Source organism: Panicum hallii, chromosome 5 (genome assembly GCF_002211085.1).
Source record: "Panicum hallii strain FIL2 chromosome 5, PHallii_v3.1, whole genome shotgun sequence".
Lineage (NCBI taxonomy): Eukaryota > Viridiplantae > Streptophyta > Magnoliopsida > Poales > Poaceae > Panicum > Panicum hallii.
Window position 1 is genome coordinate 51553377 of NC_038046.1, and position 20499 is coordinate 51573875.

Below are 20499 nucleotides of genomic sequence, written 5' to 3' on the forward strand. Positions count from 1 at the left end.
CCCTGCGCCACTACTCCCTTGCAGCCGGTGACACCTTCCATCCAGTTTGAAGCCTTGGCATTGGAACGCCAGTAGCCCCGGTGCCGTGCGCTGGGAAGCCACTCACCGACAACCACCTTTTCTTTCTCACACTCGCGCCGGCGCTAACAGCAAGGCGCGAAGGAAGGAAGATGGGATTCCACGAGTACTTAATTTAGCCGGCGGCGGCAGCGATCATGCGTTCATGTTTGACCCCGCGAGGCCGCCCGAAACCACGCAAAGACCAACCTGCTGCTCCGATCCGCGCGTGTGATTTCCTTTGTTTAATCTGGAGCCGTGCACCCACTTGGCTCCGCGATCCAGTCCTGGGAGTAGGGCGGGATGGGAAATGGAGCAGCAGCTTAGCCATGCCGATGACGCGTTGCGTGCGTGCCTGCCAGCGGCGGCGGTCGCTCTCGCGGCATGCTTGTCTTGCGCCCCAACATGCGGGGCGGAGCAGGTGCGCGCGCGGCGGCCGCCGGCGACGTCCCTTTCTTTCTTTCCTCCTCTCCTCCCGCCTCGTTCCAAAGAGGTTGGTGTGGTGCGCCGGATTTGTGCGCGCGCGTACGAAGCTGAAGTCGACATCGCCTGGTCGTCAATCCGTGACGACGCACAGTACGGTAGTTTTTTTTTTCTGTTTTTTTTGGGGGCAGGCCGTGATTTGCGAGGATTGTCGCCAAGACTGATGAAGAAGCTCACGCTTCTGATCGATCACCGAGTCCTTCCTAGGTTTCATTCGTGCGTGCATACCAATCAATAAAACCGAAGCATTTGGTCAACAAGAAAAACTGGGCCGCCCATTCCCATCCCTCCAAGGAAAAGAAGCAGCGGCAGCGCACCGGGCCCAAGAAGAGAAGAAGGCCGCGGAACTCAGAAGAGTCTATATTCGGCCCATTACTCTAACACACAGCCCAGCCCAAACGGGAGGAGGTTCAACCTCCACTGCACACCTGCTGCTCTGCTCCGCAAGTTGGGGAAGGGAAGCTGGGAACGTTCGGTGCGAGTTCTTTTGCTTTTCGGGAACGTGACTTTATTCTTGGGTCTCAGATTGGGCCACCATTTCTCTGGACCCAATCTCCTCACGCGTCGCAAAGGATTCCCTCAAAATGTAACTGGAAATGTTCCAAATTTATCCATCTAGTTCTACTAGTTTCAGAGGTGTGGCCTCGGTTCCATAAATTTTAGCCAAAAGGTAAATTCAGTTCGGAGCATTTGCGGCAGTATATAACAGATGAAAAAGAATAACGGGCCGAAAACAAGGAAATCTCCTGGAACAAGCGACGAATCTACTCGAAAACCGCCTTGATCTGGCCCATGTCGGTGTCCCCACCATGCCAGTGAGACATAGGCACATGGCAGGATTGCAGGAAGGAACCGGCGAGGCGGGGCGGCCGAAGCAGCGCCGATTCAATTCGTGCGCCCGCCCCCTCGTCTTCCCCTGCCCGCCCGCCCGCTCCGGCTTCCCCCAAATTTCCCCAGCATTTGCCTTCGCATTCGCGTTTGATTTCCCCCCAAGTCCACCCCCGAACCCCAACCGCCTGCCTCCGCCCCCACCCTTCCCATGGCGTCCCCCTCCCTCGCCGCCGCGGCCGCCAGCCCCGCCACCTCCCCGCTAACCCTAGACGCCATCCCCCTCGCCTCCCGCCCCCCGCCCGCCGCCGCCGCCCCGCGGAAGCGTCCGGTCCTCCTCCTCGACACCCGCCCGCACCCCGCCTCCCCGACGCCCCCGCTCCTCTCCTCCACCGCCGCCGGCGCCGCGGCCGCGGCCGCCGCCCCGGCGCACGCCCGGCGGAAGAAGCCCTCCCACCCGCCCAAGCCGCGGTGGCAGACCGTGCTCAGCGTCGCCGCGAAGAACGCCGCGCTCCTCGCCGCGCTGCTCTACCTCGGGGACCTCGCCTGGCGCTGGTCCCACCCGCCTCCGCCCTCCCCGCCGCCCGACCGCGCCGCGCTCGAGGGCTACGCCGCGCGCGTCGACGAGGTCGAGGCCTCCCTCTCCCGCACGTTCCGGATGGTGCAGGTGCAGCTCGAGGCCGTCGACCGCAAGATCGACGGCGAGGTCGGCGCCGCCAGGGCCGACCTCGCCGCGCTGCTGGAGGAGAAGCGGCTCGCGCTCGAGGGCGGGCTCGCGCGGCTTGACGCGAGGGCCGACGAGCTCGGTGACGCGCTGGCAGGGCTCGGGCGGATGGAGTTCCTCAGGAAGGACGAGTTCGAGAAGTTCTGGGAGGAGGTGAAGGGCAGCCTGGCCTCGGGTTCCGGGAGTGAGGTCGATCTGGACCAGGTCCGCGCCCTGGCCAGAGAGATCGCCATGAGGGAGATTGAGAAGCATGCCGCAGATGGCATCGGCAGGGTCGACTACGCTGTGGCGTCGGGTGGGGGAAGAGTTGTCCGCCACTCGGAGCCCTATGTGCCTAAACGTGGTATCTTGAATGGGTGGCTGGGTGGAGGTAATGCTGACCCTCAAAAGATGATTCAGCCGAGCTTTGGGGAGCCTGGCCAATGCTTTCCCTTGCAGGGCAGCAGTGGGTTCGTGGAGATCAAGCTAAAGACGGGGATAATCCCTGAGGCAGTCACTCTTGAGCATGTCTCCAAGGTAAGACTTTTTTGCCATCTAGAGAACTAGCAGTTGTATCATGCTATGTGCTTGGTTATTGTTTACAGTGTTAAGTTTACTGTTTCTTAGTGTCTTCCTATTAAATCATGTATGAATATATGATCCACACGAAGCAGTAGGATGTGCCAGCTCCCTGTGAAAATGCCAGTAGAACTTAGCATAGTTGCTTGACTTGTTTATAGCATTGAGTCCTATTGTGTGAACTGCAGGGGAATTTTTTCCAAGTGATTTCATTTGACCAACATGAAAGAGTAGATTGCATGAACCGTTGTGAAACCATTAGTTGTTAGAACTTAAAAGATCAGAATGGTTGTTTGATGGCCAAAGGCATCATGTTTGTAGCATTGTGTCCTATCTTAGTCAGTTGAGGATAGAAGCCTTCTCTAAGTAAACTATGTTTGTAGCATTGTGTCATACCGTAGTTAATTGAAGATAGAAGCCTTCTCTAAGTAAATTATGTTTATGATTACTTAACCCACTCCATGTCTTCATGGCTAACGAACTATTAGTTGTTATTCCATGGTTAATGGCCATCATTATACATGTATAGACTATACAACAAAAATAAATCTTGCAGTAGCAATCCTTCCTATGCTAGGAAATTTTTTATCCGTGATATGCTTATAATAATTGGACAACACAAAATTCCTAGTTCACGTGAATGTTATGCTCTTGAATTCTTTTGTTCTATATGCCTTCATTTAGATTTGAGTGTTTTTTGTAAACCTTTTCTGAATTGAGCTGTTCAGTGCATCTTATTAAATAGATTCGAGGAACCAAAATCATCCTGTGAAGCTGTCCACTCTATGAGTCATACAGTATAGTTGTCCCAGATTATGACTTTACATGATTGTTGGAACTGTGCTAGCAGAATATTTACTGTTTAAATATGAGTCTTTTATATTATTATGTTGACAGTGTTTAGTGGCAACTGTTCCAAACTACTGGAGACAATTGTTTGGTTAGGGTTGAATCGATGAATTTAAGATGAACACAACTCTGTTTACCTCTGTCTAATTTTCCTTGTTAGACTGCACATTTTGGTTACGGTTGAATCAATGAATTTAAGATGAATACAACTCTTTTTATCTTTGTCTAATTTTCCTCATTAGACTACACATTTTGGTTGTTATGTTCATAATTTTGTTTCAAAGTTAGTCTAGATTGTCAACCAAGTACCAGCTGATGCTTTTAATTTTAGTTGTCTCTCTCTTGACTGTTGCAATATGTCTTGTTGGCAGCTTTTATCTTCTGAATAAACTTTTTCTTTGTGTCCGTTTAAGTGCTACTTTAACTGATGGCGATTATTATCAAGAGGCAAATAACTATACAATTTCTCCCGTCTTTGTTTTTGTTGAAGATGACATTGCTAGGCCCTCTTTTTGGTTGGTAGATTGCTGGTGTTTGAGATACTAACAATCTTAACCAAAAAGGGAAAACTCATTAGCCATGTTTGGATTAGCAGTACTTATGGGAATCAGCTGTAGTTTACGCAAAATCAAACCCTTTTCAGCGAATCATAACTATTGGGTATGCTTTGAGCATCTATATTCAACCTCACAGGAAATTACATTTGTTGGCTTTGAAGCATCATGCTATTTTGTACCTTTGCTATGTTTTCTGTTTACCGAGCATCATTTAAATCCACAATGATGCTTACATTTTGTTTCAGTAAGAATATTTCCTTGGTTACACATGACTGACTACTTGGTGCATGGCGTGCAGGATGTGGCATATGACAGGTCCACAGCTCCAAAAGGTTGCCGGGTGTATGGATGGTATGACGAGACGCCTGGTGAGACCCAGTCAGGTCATGCTGCCAAGATGGCTGCCCTGGCAGAGTTCACATACGACCTGGACAAGAACAATATTCAGACATTTGATATTACAGCCCCACATGTAGGCATGATCAATATGATCCGGTTGGATTTCACTTCGAACCATGGAAGCTCGCTGCTGACATGTATCTACCGCCTCCGGGTGCATGGTCATGAGCCTGTCTCTCCAGGCACCGCAGGCTTTCAGGCGTGAGAACAGTGAGGGAATGTTTTCAGTATGCTTTAGGGCTTCTCTTTTTGCCCATCTGGTTTAGCCCTAGGATGCTGTCATGTACAAACTGTAAATCTAACAATTGTTTGCTGGAACCTGGTAACTTCCTAGTCCAAGGGCATGTGGCAGATGTTTAGTTTGTGCATTAAATGGATATGGATGTCCAAGAGCCTTTTGTCCTGTAATATGTGGTTGGCGGCTTGGCGCGATTGGTAGTTTGAACATGGTAAGGCTGGGTGTGGATTTATGCAGAAAAAAATGATTCTGTTCTGTTTTGAAAAGGCAACATGGTGAAATGTTTTGGAATTGGGAATATTTTCCCCAGTTTTTCGAGATAAACAAGACGTATTCTGTCACAAGCTGTTCTTGCAAGAAACAGTACCTCGCTGATATCCATGATAATATTTGTAAAAATTTCTTGCAAGAAAGTGCAGCACCAATAGATCCATCAGATAAATATTTTTAAAAGTAGCTCCATTTAGTCCAACTTTGGTTCTTGAACCAATTCCTATAATTATATGAACCCAATATGAGTAGTTATTGAGAAGTTGGATATGTTTTCTTCCTTTTGAAATTACGTAGACCTAAGAGAAGTTGACTAACACTGCTACTGGACGGTCTTGTCACGCAGACCAAACATGTTTGTGCGGTAGCATACCCTTCTTATAAATTAAAAAGGGCAATTTAAGCACCGGCCGATTTAAAATTAGCGTTTGGTATCGATTTACTGTAACCATAATCAGACACTTCTTTTAAAAAAAAAAAAACTGTTATCAGACATTCGGACCGGTAAAAAAGATGAGCCCTCCGCTGCCATCCGGACGGCGAGCGCGTCGCGTCACGCTCAACCGCCCTTTTTCTTTCTCCACTCAACACAGGCCTTCACCCCCCTCTCGCTCTCGGCCTCTCTTCCGTGGCGGCGACGACAGGGCGAGCGAGCGACGCCGCCCTTGGCTAGGTCCTCGTCGGGCGCTTCGCCGGCGACGACCATCCGACAGGTACGCCCGCCCCTCCCATCCTCTTCCTGCTGTGCGAAATCGAACGCCCGGAGCCCTGCCCGCCCCTGGCCCTACCCCTACTATATGCTATTTGTGTTCGGATCTGACCATGCATTTTACCTACTTCGATTTTTGGCAAAAAAATTACCGGGTGTACATGTGTACACCCACGTCTGGGTCCGCCCCTGCTCGGGATCACATCTTATTTGTACCACTACCAGGAATCATCTAATTAAAGAGCACAGAAATCAGAATAACAATTGACCTCATGTAAACACGGCGTTTGCTTTGTTTCAAGACGCACTGGGTTCCTCTGTTGTCCTTGAGATATCCAATCATATATGTGCAACCTGCTGTTAGTGAAGCCTTAATGCTTTTTCATGATATCAACTTTTGTTTTTTTTTGTCACAGGGATGGCCGGAAAAGGAAGCTACGTTCCTCCGCAGTATATTCCTTTATATGGCCTAGATACTGAAGAGGATAGAGTTCCTGCTGTGGAAGAGAACAACACTGCACACCATAATAAGCTAACCCGGGATCCAACGCAGTGGTCTTCTGGCATTTGTGCTTGTTTTGATGATCCACAGAGCTGTATGCTACTCTGACCTGTGACCTCTTGATTTACAGAAGAAAAATAGAAAAAGGTGCTTTTTGGTTGCATGATAGTAGACACAAAACTGTAATGAATTTCATATGTATTGTGCTTGGTGGTTAGGGAAAAATGTGTGCTTCAGAAAGAATTTTGACTACAGCTATGGCTCTGCTATGACATAACAAAATGAGAGAAGCTTCATTTTTAACCTGCAAGCTTTTGATGGATTTCTAGGCTGAACTAGTTCTTGTAGACAAAATAACAATATCTCTGCATGTTACTTGTCATGTGTCCAGTATCAATTTGTTTCTCATCTAGCTCATATATCACCATCAGCTAGCTGTTTTCATGAAAGTAATGCGGTAATGTTCCATAGATTCTTATTCTGATGTTGCAGTACAAATTATAAAATCTTTCCTACCCCTGGTCGTGCATGATATCTTCAATGAGAACAGCATGTGCGGTCTCACTGACTTGCATGCAGATGAGAATGACTAAATGGTCAAACCTGTACACATGTGAGAATGAGTTGGAGTTTTGTAACAGCTTATAATATGTGTTTGTGTTCTTACTGGGAGCTTATCAATAGATTAATGGTACCCTGCCCTCTCATTTTATGGGTAGTAAAAAATGGGTGAATTTCTGAACTACTTATCATGGTGAATAATGCAGTTAGTTATTATCTACAGCTGTCTTTGATTTTTTTTACAAGAAAAAATTTTAGGGTTGGGTTGATACAGATCTTACATTGTTTCAGTAAACGAAGTTAATTTTTGTTATATTATCATGCTCGTTGCTCCTTTGAGCTGTCATTTAAAATCATAGGAAATAAGGTATCTTAATTTGTAAACCAGTTTGGCTCTGCACAGCATAAGTAAAATAGGAAAGTTTTGTAAAATAAAGAACAATGCATTTTGTAATATGGAGAAGTCTGGCTCGGCATGGCATAAACAAATATAGGAAGGTTGGGTAAAATATAATTCTTAATTGTTTGCTAAAGCTTTCTTTTATCAGTGGTTTACAAATTTGCTGAACTGCTAACAAAATATAGCCATAGTAACTACGGCCAAACAAGAAAAGAATAAGATGGAATTGCGCTTCAATAACACCTGTTCGTCTATTTATTGGGTGTTGCAGTATTTCTCAGTCCAATTGGAAGTGCCATCATCAAGTACATTTTCGTGTAATACTGAAAAGTCATATCTACTTGCATATATGTGAAAATGCCTGCTGATTTACGGACCATCTTTCTAGGTTGTATTGGCGCAACTTGCCCCTGTTTCCTTTTTGGAAAGAACGCACAATTCTTGGGATCTGGAACTCTTGCTGGATCATGCACTACGCATTGCATGCTTTGGGGCCTTCTTACAAGTCTCTGCTGTGTATTTACTGGAGGCCTTGTATTAGCAGTTCCTGGGTCTGCTGTTGCTTGCTATGCTTGTGGATATCGCAGTGCACTAAGAACAAAGTACAATCTTCCGGTAATGCACTTTGAACCTCTGTTTCTAATATTGAACTTACCATAGTCCAGTGTCTTTTTTAACGCTGAAATAGATGATATGACTGTTTCATAGATTATAAGGGACAAGTTTATTTTATTTATACTTTCCATCACATGGGGTTCATCAGAGACACTGTAATAGTTCAGTTAGCACTTGACAGAAAATTTAATGTGCAATTGCATTGCACGCGGTGCTGTCAATGAAATTGGATCTCTTTGTATTGAAAGAAGCAGGGCATTCTTGGCTGTGCTAACACATTTCAATTCATCATTGAGCAAAACAACCAGCCAATATTTTTAAACAAAAATGCCAGTTTCTTACTTTCAGTATCTCAGAATTGAAGCATGGGAGCTACGAAGGTTATTATAAATAAGGCACATAGTTCGTAAGTTTTACGGTGCCGATTGGGGGTTTATGTTTTGGTCAAAGTGTGTCTTTGGAACTGGATGTTTTAGAAGTCAACTTATGAGAGTGAGGTGAAAATAACCATTTTTTTATCGTCATAGGAAATCTGCTTAAGTTGATCTAGATTAGTCAGTTGCATTTCAACTGTATGAGTTTCAGTATTCTACTCCCATCCACATCATTATGAATTATGTTTCTCTGTCGGTGCAGTGATGCTTTATGTCTTTTCATGAAATCAAATATTGCTCACTCCAAAATATTTATCTTGTGTAGGAAGCACCCTGTGGTGATTTGACGACACATTTGTTCTGTCACCTGTGCGCCATATGCCAGGAGTACAGGGAGATCCGGGAGAGAACAGGCAGTAGCTCCTCTTCAGCTCCTAACGTAACTCCACCTCCAGTTCAGACAATGGATGAATTTTGATACTAATTGATTGTATGAATGTATCCTCTCAATCTGACAAATCATTGGTGGGTGGATGCGACCTGGTGCTAACTTGGCCTGCCACATTTTTATTCTTGTGCTCCCAAAGGGTTTCTATGAGGTTTGGTAGGGGTGCAAATTGGTGGTTCTTAGATGCATCTCCAACCCTCTTTAGTTCAAATATTTGCGCTACTTTACTAAAATAGAGTCTCATTTTGGAGAAGCAGTACAAATATTCGAACTAAAGGGGATTGGAGGTGCACCTAAGAGTCACCAATTTACACCCTAAGGTTTGGTTTCAGAGTTGTTGTATAGGTTACTGTTGAAGTAGTGAACCACTGACAGTTCACAGAAGTTGTAAACGAAGCTGTATCACGGGACTGTAGCAGAAGAGTTACATGTAACATTTTTCCATATGTATTGGCGGGAGGTTGAGAAGGGAATATATGGTTGTCTTGTAGAATGTTCTTTTGTATTTGTTGCTTGCAAGTGTTATGTTCTCAAATAGCCGAAGTGCTAACTGCCTGCAGATGAACTTTTTTGTTGAGAGAGTGGTCATATAAATTTCAGATTATTTTAAATTTTTGGTTGCATAGCACAAGTAAACTCTTCAAATTACATGGCACATATATATAACGTCGGTCACTATTTTATTCTGCTGTTCCTGTACACAATAGTGTTCAGTTCCCTCTTCCTCGGGTATCCATCTATCACTCAGCCAGAGGGTTCACCACATGCCCAAGGAACAGCACGACGCCGCTCCTCCTCTCCACGATGGCGAACAAGAACGGCCGGTCCGCCACGAAGTCCACCGGTGGCCGCGGTGCTCTTGCACACTCCTGAATGCACACGGCCGTGGCCGCCGCGGCTACGGTTCCCAGCTCGTCCACCTCTATGGTGGCCTTGTGGTACACTCCTGAGATGGAAAGCCCGTTTCCTCCGGCCACCATGCCGGAGAAGTCGCCGCCTCCGAAGGCTCTGGTGACTCCCAGCTCCTGCATGTCCACCGACGCCTCGAACTCGAACGTGAACTTGAACTTCGGGACCATGAACCGCCCCACCGGGACCTCGTCCGAAGGCGTGTGTTTCCTGATGAACCCCGGCGTCGAGACGGCCTTGTCGTAGAGATCGTCGATCCCAAGAGCCTCGCCGTCGGGGAGGAGCAGAAGCATGTAGAACGCAGCTTGGCGCGCGCCGCCGCCGATCTTGTAGGGCATGTTAAGCGCCTTGAAGCCGGGGAACACGGCGACCCGCTGCTCCTTGAACCCAAATAGGCTCGCGGTCATGAACGGCGCGCGCACGGTGTCGCCGCCGGGGAGATGGAACGGCGCGGCGAAGGTTCTCGACGGGTCGAACGGCCGAGCCCAGGCCCCCTTGAAGTAGAGAGCGTTGGCGAGGACGAGCACGGTGGACGAGTCGACGGAGCCGGGAGGGAGGACGTCGCGTATGAGCCCTTTGGTCGCCTCGCTCACGAAGGCGTTGACTCGCCGCCTCGCCTGCTCGGGCTCCGAGAAGAAGTCCACGGACACCGCGACCGCGGCGTAGCGCGACGCGGCGGTGTCCGCGAACTCCGGCACGAGCGCCCGGTTCCGGTCCACCCAGACGCCGCAGGCGAACGACGTCTGCGGGAGGTCGCGGAGCGTTCCCAACAGCGCCGTCGCCGCGGCGCGGCGCAGCTCGTCGAGCGACTCCGACCCCAGGAAGCCCAGGAGCTCGCGCTGCGTCTCGCCCCGCGAGCCGGCGGCCACCAGCGCGAACGCCGCGTGGAAGGACAGCGGCGAGACGATGAAGTTGCGGGCCTCGCCGCCGCTGCCACCCACCGCCGCCCGCAGGCCGACCTGCCTCGCGAGCGGCAGGCACGACGCCCTGCCGTCCGCGTCGCAGTCCGACGACACCACCATGTCCATGGGGGCAGGGCGGCCGCCGCAGGGGAAGAACACACCCGGCTCGCCGCTGCCGCCTTCCGGAGCCGCAGCCCCGCCGCCGAAGCCTCCGAACGGCACCTCGCCGGGCGGTCCCCACGGCATGTTCAACTCTAAGGGAACACCAAATGGATTCGCGAACGCGGGCGTGTTCCACGGGAAAGGATCGTTAGGTGGCTGCGCGAACACGGGCGCGCGCGGGTGCTGGTGGAGCGCCCAAGGGTGCGGCGGGGCGAAGGCGAGCCAAGGCCCCGGCGGCGTGGCCCGGAAGCTCAGCAGGTCGCCCGCCCCCTGCCCTCGGCCCGTGTTCACGCCACGCGCCCGCCGCCCCTCGTTGCCGCGGCGGGAGGCTGCTCGCGTCGCGACGGGCGTTCGATCGTCACCGCCCTTCTCCGACCGTCCGTCGCGGCGCGGCGAGCTCATGGCGTATTCGTGCGCTGCGTGGCTTCGGAGCTCACAGCGCTCCGGCCGCCCACGGGGTACAATTCGTCGCACTAGCACGCCGCGGGGTCGATCGCTTCGCCGCCGCCGGCGAACTGAAACGAAAGTTAGCGTCGAGCTTACTCTACGTATGAACAACACGCTTACACGCACGAATGTCCTGCGCGTGTTCAATTCTTCCCTCCGCGGAATTCCGCCGGCTCACCAGCGACCGGCCGACCGCACGGATTGGAAGCTAGACTGGATGCCTGCGCGCGATGGGAATATCGGATGATGCGCGGGGCGCTCCATTTATCGAGAGCGGGCTTTGCATTGCGCCGCTTGTTTCGTGAATGGCACGCTAGCTCGCTCCAAGTCAACGGGCGCTCGAGTACGCTAACGAGCAAGAGCAAGAGCATCTTCAGCAATACCTCTAAACCATGACCTTTACTTACTGAGTATGGGGTTCTTCTATTTTCTGCACCTAACTCTAGTAAGAGCTCCTTAATCTCAGCCCCTATTTCTCTCTCTTCTATTTTAATATATTCTCCATATATATTCTTCATCTCTCATCATTATAATTCAAATATAAATATTTTTGGAGCATGACAATGAACGATATTCAAATTCACAATTTCAAACGTGACAATTCAAATCCAAATTTAAATACTTATAAAATATAAAACTACAAAGGTATTTCGAAATTGTCCATCCCACCACATAACACAAAATGAATTATGACAACAAATCATACCAATTAGAGCCATGGAATGCCCACAAATGCTCCACCAGATTCAGGTTGGCAACGGGGCTAGTGGGCTGGGGATCTACGGGGACCCGCCCCGATAACAACAGAAATGGAGGGCCGGCGGGGCGGGACCCCGAAATGCAGCCAGGGCAGGGCTAGGGGGCAAATTTGACCTGTGGGGGCCCGTGGAGCCCTGAAAATAAAAAAGCTAGCCCATAAGATAAGCAGCCCAATACAGCCCAACTGAGCTAATCTAATCCCTGACCCTAACCTCACGTGCCTCTCCAGTCTCCTCCTCCACCTCCATTTCGCCCGCCGCCTCCACCAGCCCCTTGCTCGACCACCGCCACCTCAAGCCCACCGCTTGGCCGCCGTCGCCCCCAGCCCCCGGCTCGGCCGCCGTCGCCCCAGCCCACCGCTCGGCCGCTGCCTCGGAAGCATCCCGCTAGCCGCCGACGCTGCTTGCACCGGCACCGGCGCATCGTCCGTCGATCTGCACGGCTTCAATCTTCAACAGGTTGCTGAAGCATTCCCCCACGGGGCCCCGTCAGGGATCGGGGATCCACGGGGATCAGGGACGCGGAAAGAATTTGCCCCGTTAGAGAAATTGGAGCCATCGCGGGAACTCTGTTTCGAGGAATGGGGCGGGGACAGGGGTTGCGTCCCCAGCCCCGACCTGCCCTGTTGCCAACCCGACGTCGGATCATCACGAAGTCTCTCATGCATCTGCCTATTCTTGATATCATGATGTATCTTGAGGAACTCCTCAAGTACAAGTGGATCCCGCTGTTTGTACTTCTCTGGTCTTAGCACCTCGCCACCATCTTGATCGTAGTCGTAATCCTCTTCTTCACCTCGCTCATTCTCAATGATCATGTTGTGCATAATAACAACGGATGTTATTATATACCATAGGGTGTTTTTGTCAAAAAAAACTAGTCCAATATCGGTGGAGATTAATAGCCAGATTTACCGTCACATTCACCATCCTACAAATGAGATTGAAAAAAAAATTAAACAATTACCTTAGCAGCCGATGGTGCAGAACCTTGGGACTGGCGCTGGAGGAATCCAGGAGCGGACGTACGTGCCAGTCTGCCGGATGAGCTCGTGGCCGACCTATTGGAGTTGGCTCCTCTCGGAGCCTGTTGGCCACGCAACCAGCGGCGTTGCCTTGCGTGCGCAGGTGCTTGGACTGCAGCCACCAGCGTGACCGTGAGATGGAGCCGCGAATACGCGTCGACGTGCGACATGGAGGAAGAGGGAAGACGGCGGTGGCCACCGGCCAGTTTGCGTGCGGGAGGCGGCGGCGGAAGGGAAGAAGCGCGCCTTCCGGGGAAAAAACAGGTGGATGGGGCCTGTGGAGAGACCCCTCCGGTCTAGAGGGTGTGGAGTGGAATTCGGAGATCTTCTTAAGATGAAAATCATATGAAAATCATAGTAGAAGATCTGCTGGAGTTTAATTTTAGATTTAGCCTTCAAATGATAGTAGGGGTTTCATTTAGAGAGTCTGCTGAAGTTGCTCTAAACCATTCGGCAAGCGCGTATAGTAAACCATTCGGCAAGTATAGCTTGCTTCGTTGTGGGGCGGGGGGGGGGGGGGGGGGGGGCGGGGGGGGGGGTTGAGCTTCGAGTCCAGTAGAAATGCCACTCATCATTTTTCATTGACGAATGAGTGATGAGTGATGTGCTCATGACATTGCGTCCACTCGACGTAATTTCACGTCATCCCAAATCTTCACCTCATCAGTTTAAAATCGATGAAATAATAATCCTAAATTTTTCTCGCATGGAAACCTATGTCTTCTGAAGTGTTTCTCTCTTTCTTAGACGTGTGAGTTGTGGAATGTTGATCCTATACTTGGTGCTGCGGTTTTGGTTTTTTTTTTGAAAGAATAGCAAGAGATTCACCGAATTTTTACTAGAAGAGGAAAATAACAACAAAACGATGAACGCAAGCAAACCAGTACAACTAGCCGAGCAGGGGAAATCTTCGTTTCCGCAAACTACCAATGCATCTTTTGAATGAGTTTACGGAAATGCATCAGTAAATTGCCAATGCAAGTACCTAGTGGCAAACTTCCTTCCTCTATTCTGAAATATAATATATTTAAATTTATTCTAAGTTAAAGTATTTTAACTTTGATCGATGTTAATATTTTTCTCTATAAATTTGATCAAACTTAGACTGCTTTAGGATAAACTAAAATTAGTATATTCTCACTAATTAAGATATGATAACGTACGGACATGCATGTTCAACCATAACAAATTAACAATGAATAAGATCATACGCAAACGCTCTCGTTTCTCTTACTTGGTAGACGTGTGAGTTGTGGCACGTTGATCCTCATCTATTAATGCATGTCGGGCAGTAATGACGACAGCTTAAAAAAAAGTTGTGGCATGTGCGTAATCGCTTGGGCGGTGCGTAATCTTTCGGGTCAAAAGTCGATCGATCTGTAATGGCCGGACCGGCTTCTGAGCTATGGTGCTGGAACATGTCCTCTGTCAGAGGCAGCGGCGGCACGCGTGTCGTCGTCTTGGTGGCTTGCAGCGGACTACGATACGGCTAGCCCTACATTACAGGAGTTAGCTGGTCTGGTGGTGGAACAACATCATTGATCGAGCAGACGGCGCAAGCGGCAACATTGTCCGGTGATGATCGATGATATGTTTGTGATTGGTGAAGCGTGGGGATCGGAGCAACGACGGGTGGTGGTGTTTGGATAGATCTGACGCGTCGCAGCCACCTCGCTCCTCGCCGGCACAACTACGCCGCCGCTACTTCAACCGTGGCCGCCGCGCCATCGGCACCGAATCGCGCACGCCTCCGTGGGTGCCGCTGCCCCCGGCTCCTAGCCTTCTTCCATCCTGGACCGTGCCGCCAATCATATGGTGGTCCCTGCTGGTGCGTGCGACCCCTTACGACGACGCCTCAGCTCATCCGGCGGAGACGCGCCGGGCGCGAGGCGGCCGGTGAGGAGTTCAGCTTCCTGCTCCCGCCGCTGTCGCTCCACCCACGCGGCGCTCGCGCTCGCGCTGCTGGCCGCCGGCACGAACGGCCAGACGCGGGCGCGAGGCCCGGGGTCGCTCTCTCGGTTCTGCAGCGCGCCGCGGCGACGAACCTGGTGATCATGACCGCGCTCCGGGACCTCCCGCGGACGTCCTTCGCGTGCGTTGTCTGGGTGGACCGACAGCAGGCGCTCAGGCCGGAGGTCGCCGGCGCCATCTACGCCGCCGTCGCGGAATCCGTTGACTTCGTGTCACAGATGCGTATTCAATAGTACAGTTCTTTAAAAAAACGATAGCGATTAGCGTAATAATGCAATGCATCTGGTGAAGTAATCTTTGCGAATCAGACTCGTGAACGACCCTTGAATGCTCGCTCTTAGCTTTGAACGAAATCGTTGACTATACATAAAATTAATCAGGCTGTACGCTAGCTGTACTATAGCTATAGGTATAGCTAGCGTAGCCTGATTATTTAAAAGAAGAAAAGATCTCTGTAATCTCGGCAGTATTTCTTTAGGAAGCTATTACTGTCTTGATCATGTGTCCAATCAGGTAGCAGGATGCCAGATGCAGGAAGCTTCTCTCGTCGATGGCATTGCATTGCAGCCTTGCAGATTCGTGTGTAACAAGTTTTCGATTTTTTTTTGAAAACTACAAGTTTTCGATTTGATGATCGACATGTAGAGCTTTGCAGAATGCAGATAAGTAGACGATATGAACTTGAGGTTAGGTTGATGTACGAGTAAGAATATAATCATCAACTTGCAGGCTGAAAGGTGAGACCTGCAGGCTCAGGCTTCAAGGCGCTCAAGCTGCCATACAGGAACGACGGCAACGGGCTTGAGATCAGGCCATTTTGGCAACTGTCAAATATTCTGCTTCAGCACCAGAGTGGTATCAACTCTTGAGATCAGTAGCCCCTAATTAGCATATACTCCCTTCATCCTAAAATAAATATTCGTTAAGAGAAGTTCAAACACATTATTAGCAATGAGAAATGACCTCGTTGCCCCTAATGACTGTATCCGCGTTATAGCATCCTAACCGGGGTCATGCATGCCTCAATCCAAAAGAGGTGGAGGCGCGACTCACCTCGTCGCCGGCCGTCGGCCATTAGCCACCGGAGCGATGGTGCGATTTGTCCTCACGTCGCTAGGAAAGAGGAGAGGTTGCACGCTGCAGCCTGCAGCGGCGGCGTCAGTTTGGAAGGGGATTAGGGTGAGGGCCTGCACGGTATGGGATTCGTTGCTGCCCGTTGGACTGAAGGATGTGCGCAGGCGAGGGCGTGCACGCGTGCCCGCGGTCTGAAATTAGCATTTCCCTCAAAAGTCAAAACTAGGCAGAAGTTAGATTGAAAGCCAAAAAAAGGAAAACTTTTGAGGTGATTCAATTCAAATTGTACTACAAGCAAACAAATTAAAATACAAAAAAGGCTGCGGATGAACAGAACGCTATAGTTGAAATTTTTGATTCATTTTGCTTTGGAGTCTCACTTATTTCAATCCCTTCTCGACCTATTGTCCGATCGTTCCTTGGCATGGGCCATGCCACGCCACCGGCCGGCCGTCGCCTTCCATCGCTGTTCTAATAGTCGTCGTCGCTGTCGCAGCAATCGTGATCGAACCTTTCCCCCAGATAGCTAGCTCCTCCGGCAATCGCCAACCCGCCTAGCACCCCGGCGGCCGCACCCACCGCCAGACCTGTTCCCATCCCCATCTTGTTGCTGCCCTTCTGTTGAGCAGCGGCCGCCGCCGCAGGGACAACAACCACCGGCGCCGCGGCCGCGTACGCTGGAGCAGAAGGAGCGCCGTACGCCGGGTACCCCACCGGCGGCTGGCCGTAGTAGGGCGGCGGCGGCGGGGCGGCGTGGTAGGGGTCTTTAGAGCCGCTGCCGGCCGGATGGCCGTATGGAGCCGGGTACGGGCTCGGATCGTGGTACCGCGCGGCCTCGCGGACGGCGACGCGGATGTCGAGCTTCCCCTGCGGCCGGCCTGAGGGCCTCTTCAGGCGGAGCGTGCGGGAGACCTTGCTCCCGATTCCGGCGCCGTCGAGGACGTCGCGGAGCGGGAGGCGCGCGGACCCCACCAGCGGCTTGGTCCCCGCGGCGGCGTTGGCGTGGACGACGTCGACGTGGAGGACGGCGTCCTCGAGGCGGGTGGCAGAGGGCGGCAGCCGGACGACGAGCTTCTCGTCCCGCCACTCGGGGTTCTCGCCGTCGTGGTTGTCGACGCCGGTGGAGCACTTGGGACCGTCGTCGACCCAGAGCACGACGTAGGGCTTGAGGTCGCCGTTGCGCCAGTTGACGTTCTTGAGGTCCTGCCCGGAGCCCACGGTGACCTCCACCTCGTAGCGGGAACCCATGGGAGCTTTGCTAGCAGATTGGTCTATCGCTTGCGTCTAGGGATGGCGATCAGAGAGAGTGGGATGGGTTTTAAATAGGCGCGCGAGGATGTTGCGTGTGTACGCCTACTTGTTATTTTATGCTTTACAAAAAGATTTAAGCTTCTGACTTTCTACGATTTATTAGCAGTGATAATGCAGCATATTCTGGTTTTCGTATGCTTGGTCGCAACAAGAGAACTTAGGCGCGAAGCTTCCTACCATACAACATATCTTTAGGGTTAAGGAACCCTAATCGTCATTACAAATAGATGAACCCATGTCCGTTAGTTTTTTCAATATAGGTATCCGTCTTCGTGCATAGACAAAGAGTACAAAAGTTTAAAATATTCCAAATCTAGGATTTCTAAACATAATATGGATTTACGCTTATATCTGGGTTGGTCGATAAATATATTATCATAATATAATATACTGCCTTGCTCAGGTCGATAAATATATTATCATAATACAATATACTGCCTTGCTTAGTTTTCTTCTGAATATATTACTATAGTAAGGGTGTGTTTGGTTCAGCTGTGGATTCCTGAAAATCTGATTTCTGCTGTGAGCGGTGGGAAAGTTGCTTTAAGCTGGCAGCTGTGGGAAAGCTGAAAACTGTTTGGCTGAAACAGCTGTCAGCTGTGGATTTATGTAACAAATGTCACCTATGCCCCTAAGGCCCAATACGATTGTTTATATGCTAATTAACCGGATGAACATGTAGATGACCATTTTGAGAAGGAAAAATTCATTTTTCTTAATGTTTGACACATATAGCTCATAAAAATAGAAAAGGATCTCACATAATTCATACAAAATGATATATGTATAAATCCAAAGGAAAAACAAACAAATCCTCACTGTATTACTTTCATCTTATTTCCTTTTTTTCTTTTCATTTTTCTTGTCTTCTTTCTTATATTTTTCCCTCTCTGTCGGTACATACGGATATAGGTACCTCTTACTAGGGTGTCCAGCTCCAAACCCTTAGAGCGCACAATCCGCCTCTACCATCTCCAAACCCTTAGAGCGCCGTTGCCGCCTCACAGGTAAGGGCGCGATGGTGTCAAGCTCCGGCGCGTGCGCCAAGCTCATCGTGGTGGACGCGCGCCACCACATGCTTGGCCGCCTTTTATCAATCATTGCCAAGGAGCTGCTCAACGACCAGAAGGTCGTGGTAATCCGCTGCGAGGAGATCTGCCTCTCCGCGGGCCACGTCTGTCAGTAAGTCGACTGACAGAGTGTCCAACCAGATGGGCGCAAGGTTATCCGTGACCTCGCCCTTGCCCTTTGGGTGATGAGGTGTGCGGCCCGGGCCTGACAGCTGGGATCATGGTCTCCGGACCTCCCCGTGCTCTTATAGGCCCGGCGCCTCCACGTACCGGCAAGAGCAGGGTGCTCTGGTATGGCCTCCACGCCCAGGGGGGTCCGGCGCCGCCACATTTGGGGGCCAGACCCCTGCGGGCCTGTCTGTCCGGACTGGCCTCGGGGGCCCGGACCTCGCTTCCCCCAGGGAAGGTGTCCGGTGCCGCCACCTGCCACCTCAAGCTGCCAAGGAGGCGACTGCGGGGCCAACCCTGCCACGTGCCCGTGGCAGAAGGCCCTCCGTGGGACACCAGCCCAGCTACCGCATTAAATACGGGTAGGTGGGCTGCGCGCGCCCAGAACACGGCAAGGCCAGCCCAGTGACACACTGGGCAAGTATGCTTACACCACGGTAAGCCCGCCTGTTTTCAAGGCGGCGCGTCGCATCACTGTGCACCGTGCTCAGGTAGGTGGCGTACAGTCAACTCACAGCGCCGCGCGCGTGAGCAAGGGGTGATGATGGTCTGCTGCAGGAGAGCCGAGGCGTGCACTGCCACAGTGTGCGTGAAGGCGACGGCGCGGCGGGTCAGCGCAGCCCCTTCGCCCGTCAGAGGGTACTGACCCAACAGCGATAGCACGACTTCCACTGAGCGTAACACTGACAACAGGTACTGTGCCGGTAAGGCGGCACATGACCATATCCTGGCTGTGGATACGCATATCAACTTCTCGATCGAGAAGACTACAGGGAAGAGCTGGAGAGAAAGATCTCCATATCTCTCATATTCACCTGTCTGCCGGGCCCACCTGTCGGGGACCCGCTCAGTGTATGCACCCCCCTTTTGTCTACAAAAGGGAGAGTGCACTCGTTAGAACACAAGCTCTCTTGGACACACAGAAAGCTTTCCTAAGCTTGCTCAAGCAATACAACACACAAGTGGACGTAGGGTATTACGCTCCGGTGGCCCGAACCACTCTAAATCCTTATGTCTTTCCCGTGTTCATCCACCCTTTGATCAAGCGTTCCTAGGTCTCCCCCAAACTCTTCCTAAACTAGGATTAGGCGGGTGCATTCCGCCACCCGGCTGGACATTTTCCTCCAACACTCTCTCTTTCTCTTTTTTCCCTTTCCTTTTGTAGTCGCTTCCCGTGCTTTCCCGAACGTCCTCAAGAAATGGCAAGCTTCTCCCCCAGCGCCGAGCCACGTCCTCCCCACGTGTGCGGCGGCGCGAATCCACGCGAATCGGGCCAGCGACGGGCGTTTCTGTCGCGCTGGCTACCATTGCCACGCTCTGCCTCTTTCCAGCGCGGCACTCCCTGGAGCTCACCCTCTCGCTCGCCCCCTACCCACTCACCTCCTGCGATTCCGCCTCCCGCCGCGTGGTCCCACCGGACCGCCGCCTCGCGAAGTTCCGCGCGACTCAGCGATGGAGACGCCGCACCGCGGTCCTGTCCGCGTCAGCCTTGTCCCAGCTCCATGGTCTGGGCCTCCTCGATGCCCACTCCCGCGTCCTCTGCATCGCCGCTGGCGCCGGCCACACCGTCCACGCGTTCCGCTCTGCGGGCGTGCGGGAAGTCGCAGGGGTGGACCTCGTCGAGTTCCCCCTTCTTGTTCGCCGCGGGGACCCGCACTGCCTGCTCTTCTCGGCTGGCGCCTTCGACCTCCTCTTCTCCGACGACCCCAGGGCAATCTGTGGCGCGCTCTTCCCGATCCGCATCGTGGCCGAGGCCGAACGTGTCGTCTGTCGCGGCGGCGGCCGGCCGGCGCGGAGGTCGGGGTCGTCGAAGATGGGGGCGCGCGCGAACGCGGGGCGGGGGGGGGGGGCGGGCAGCGGACGCCGGGCGGCGCTGGTCCCGGCCTGTGTGTCGTGCGGCAGGAAGGAGATAGAAAAGAAAGAAAACGATTCGATCGCATAACGGATGACAGTGCGGGTAAATACCGCTGAGAAGCGGTGAAATCTGGGGTGCGCTCCGATTTCACTTTACACTAGCCGGAATCGGTCGATTTACGAGAATCGATTCGTTCGAGGGAACCCTTTGGTTAGGAATCTGATTTTTGGAACGTGAATCTAAGATTCACAGCTGAACCAAAGGGACCCTAAGTA

At 51.5% G+C, this 20499-nt stretch overlaps 5 protein-coding genes across 5 annotated transcripts; 3 read left to right on the top strand and 2 right to left on the bottom strand.

The window, feature by feature from the left end:
• Nucleotides 1-1444: 1444 nt before the first annotated feature.
• Nucleotides 1445-4858, top strand: LOC112891439 (SUN domain-containing protein 1-like). The gene is made up of 2 exons (XM_025958291.1): nucleotides 1445-2608; nucleotides 4355-4858. The coding sequence occupies exons 1-2, from the start codon at nucleotides 1580-1582 to the stop codon at nucleotides 4658-4660; spliced, it is 1335 nt and encodes a 444-aa protein (XP_025814076.1). The 5' UTR covers nucleotides 1445-1579; the 3' UTR covers nucleotides 4661-4858.
• A 663-nt stretch (nucleotides 4859-5521) lies between these two features.
• LOC112895366 (cell number regulator 5) lies at nucleotides 5522-9077 on the top strand. The gene is made up of 4 exons (XM_025963319.1): nucleotides 5522-5676; nucleotides 6089-6268; nucleotides 7524-7750; nucleotides 8450-9077. Exons 2-4 carry the CDS (start codon nucleotides 6091-6093, stop codon nucleotides 8600-8602), a joined length of 558 nt encoding a protein of 185 aa, XP_025819104.1. The 5' UTR covers nucleotides 5522-5676; nucleotides 6089-6090; the 3' UTR covers nucleotides 8603-9077.
• A 154-nt stretch (nucleotides 9078-9231) lies between these two features.
• Nucleotides 9232-10736, bottom strand: LOC112895365 (putative serpin-Z12). The gene has a single exon (XM_025963318.1). The coding sequence runs from the start codon at nucleotides 10627-10629 to the stop codon at nucleotides 9313-9315; it is 1317 nt and encodes a 438-aa protein (XP_025819103.1). The 5' UTR covers nucleotides 10630-10736; the 3' UTR covers nucleotides 9232-9312.
• Nucleotides 10737-16032: 5296 nt separating this feature from the next.
• On the bottom strand, nucleotides 16033-17098 carry LOC112894344 (protein SRC2 homolog). The gene has a single exon (XM_025962017.1). The coding sequence runs from the start codon at nucleotides 17066-17068 to the stop codon at nucleotides 16292-16294; it is 777 nt and encodes a 258-aa protein (XP_025817802.1). The 5' UTR covers nucleotides 17069-17098; the 3' UTR covers nucleotides 16033-16291.
• A 1051-nt stretch (nucleotides 17099-18149) lies between these two features.
• LOC112892746 lies at nucleotides 18150-20311 on the top strand. Its single transcript, XM_025959869.1, has 2 exons — nucleotides 18150-18309; nucleotides 19701-20311. The coding sequence occupies exons 1-2, from the start codon at nucleotides 18150-18152 to the stop codon at nucleotides 20309-20311; spliced, it is 771 nt and encodes a 256-aa protein (XP_025815654.1).
• The last annotated feature ends 188 nt before the right edge of the window (nucleotides 20312-20499 follow it).

Bases quoted from the DNA above. Each gene is read 5' to 3' on its own strand.
- LOC112891439 (XM_025958291.1), top strand. From the start codon at position 1,580: ATGGCGTCCCCCTCCCTCGCCGCCGCGGCCGCCAGCCCCGCCACCTCC. The intron at 2,609-4,354 runs GTAAGACTTTTT...CATGGCGTGCAG, and splicing joins CTCTTGAGCATGTCTCCAAG to GATGTGGCATATGACAGGTC.
- LOC112895366 (XM_025963319.1), top strand. From the start codon at position 6,091: ATGGCCGGAAAAGGAAGCTACGTTCCTCCGCAGTATATTCCTTTATAT. The intron at 6,269-7,523 runs GTATGCTACTCT...CCATCTTTCTAG, and splicing joins TTTTGATGATCCACAGAGCT to GTTGTATTGGCGCAACTTGC. The intron at 7,751-8,449 runs GTAATGCACTTT...TATCTTGTGTAG, and splicing joins GAACAAAGTACAATCTTCCG to GAAGCACCCTGTGGTGATTT.
- LOC112895365 (XM_025963318.1), bottom strand. From the start codon at position 10,629: ATGCCGTGGGGACCGCCCGGCGAGGTGCCGTTCGGAGGCTTCGGCGGC.
- LOC112894344 (XM_025962017.1), bottom strand. From the start codon at position 17,068: ATGGGTTCCCGCTACGAGGTGGAGGTCACCGTGGGCTCCGGGCAGGAC.
- LOC112892746 (XM_025959869.1), top strand. From the start codon at position 18,150: ATGGTGTCAAGCTCCGGCGCGTGCGCCAAGCTCATCGTGGTGGACGCG. The intron at 18,310-19,700 runs GTCAGTAAGTCG...GCCTCTTTCCAG, and splicing joins CCTCTCCGCGGGCCACGTCT to CGCGGCACTCCCTGGAGCTC.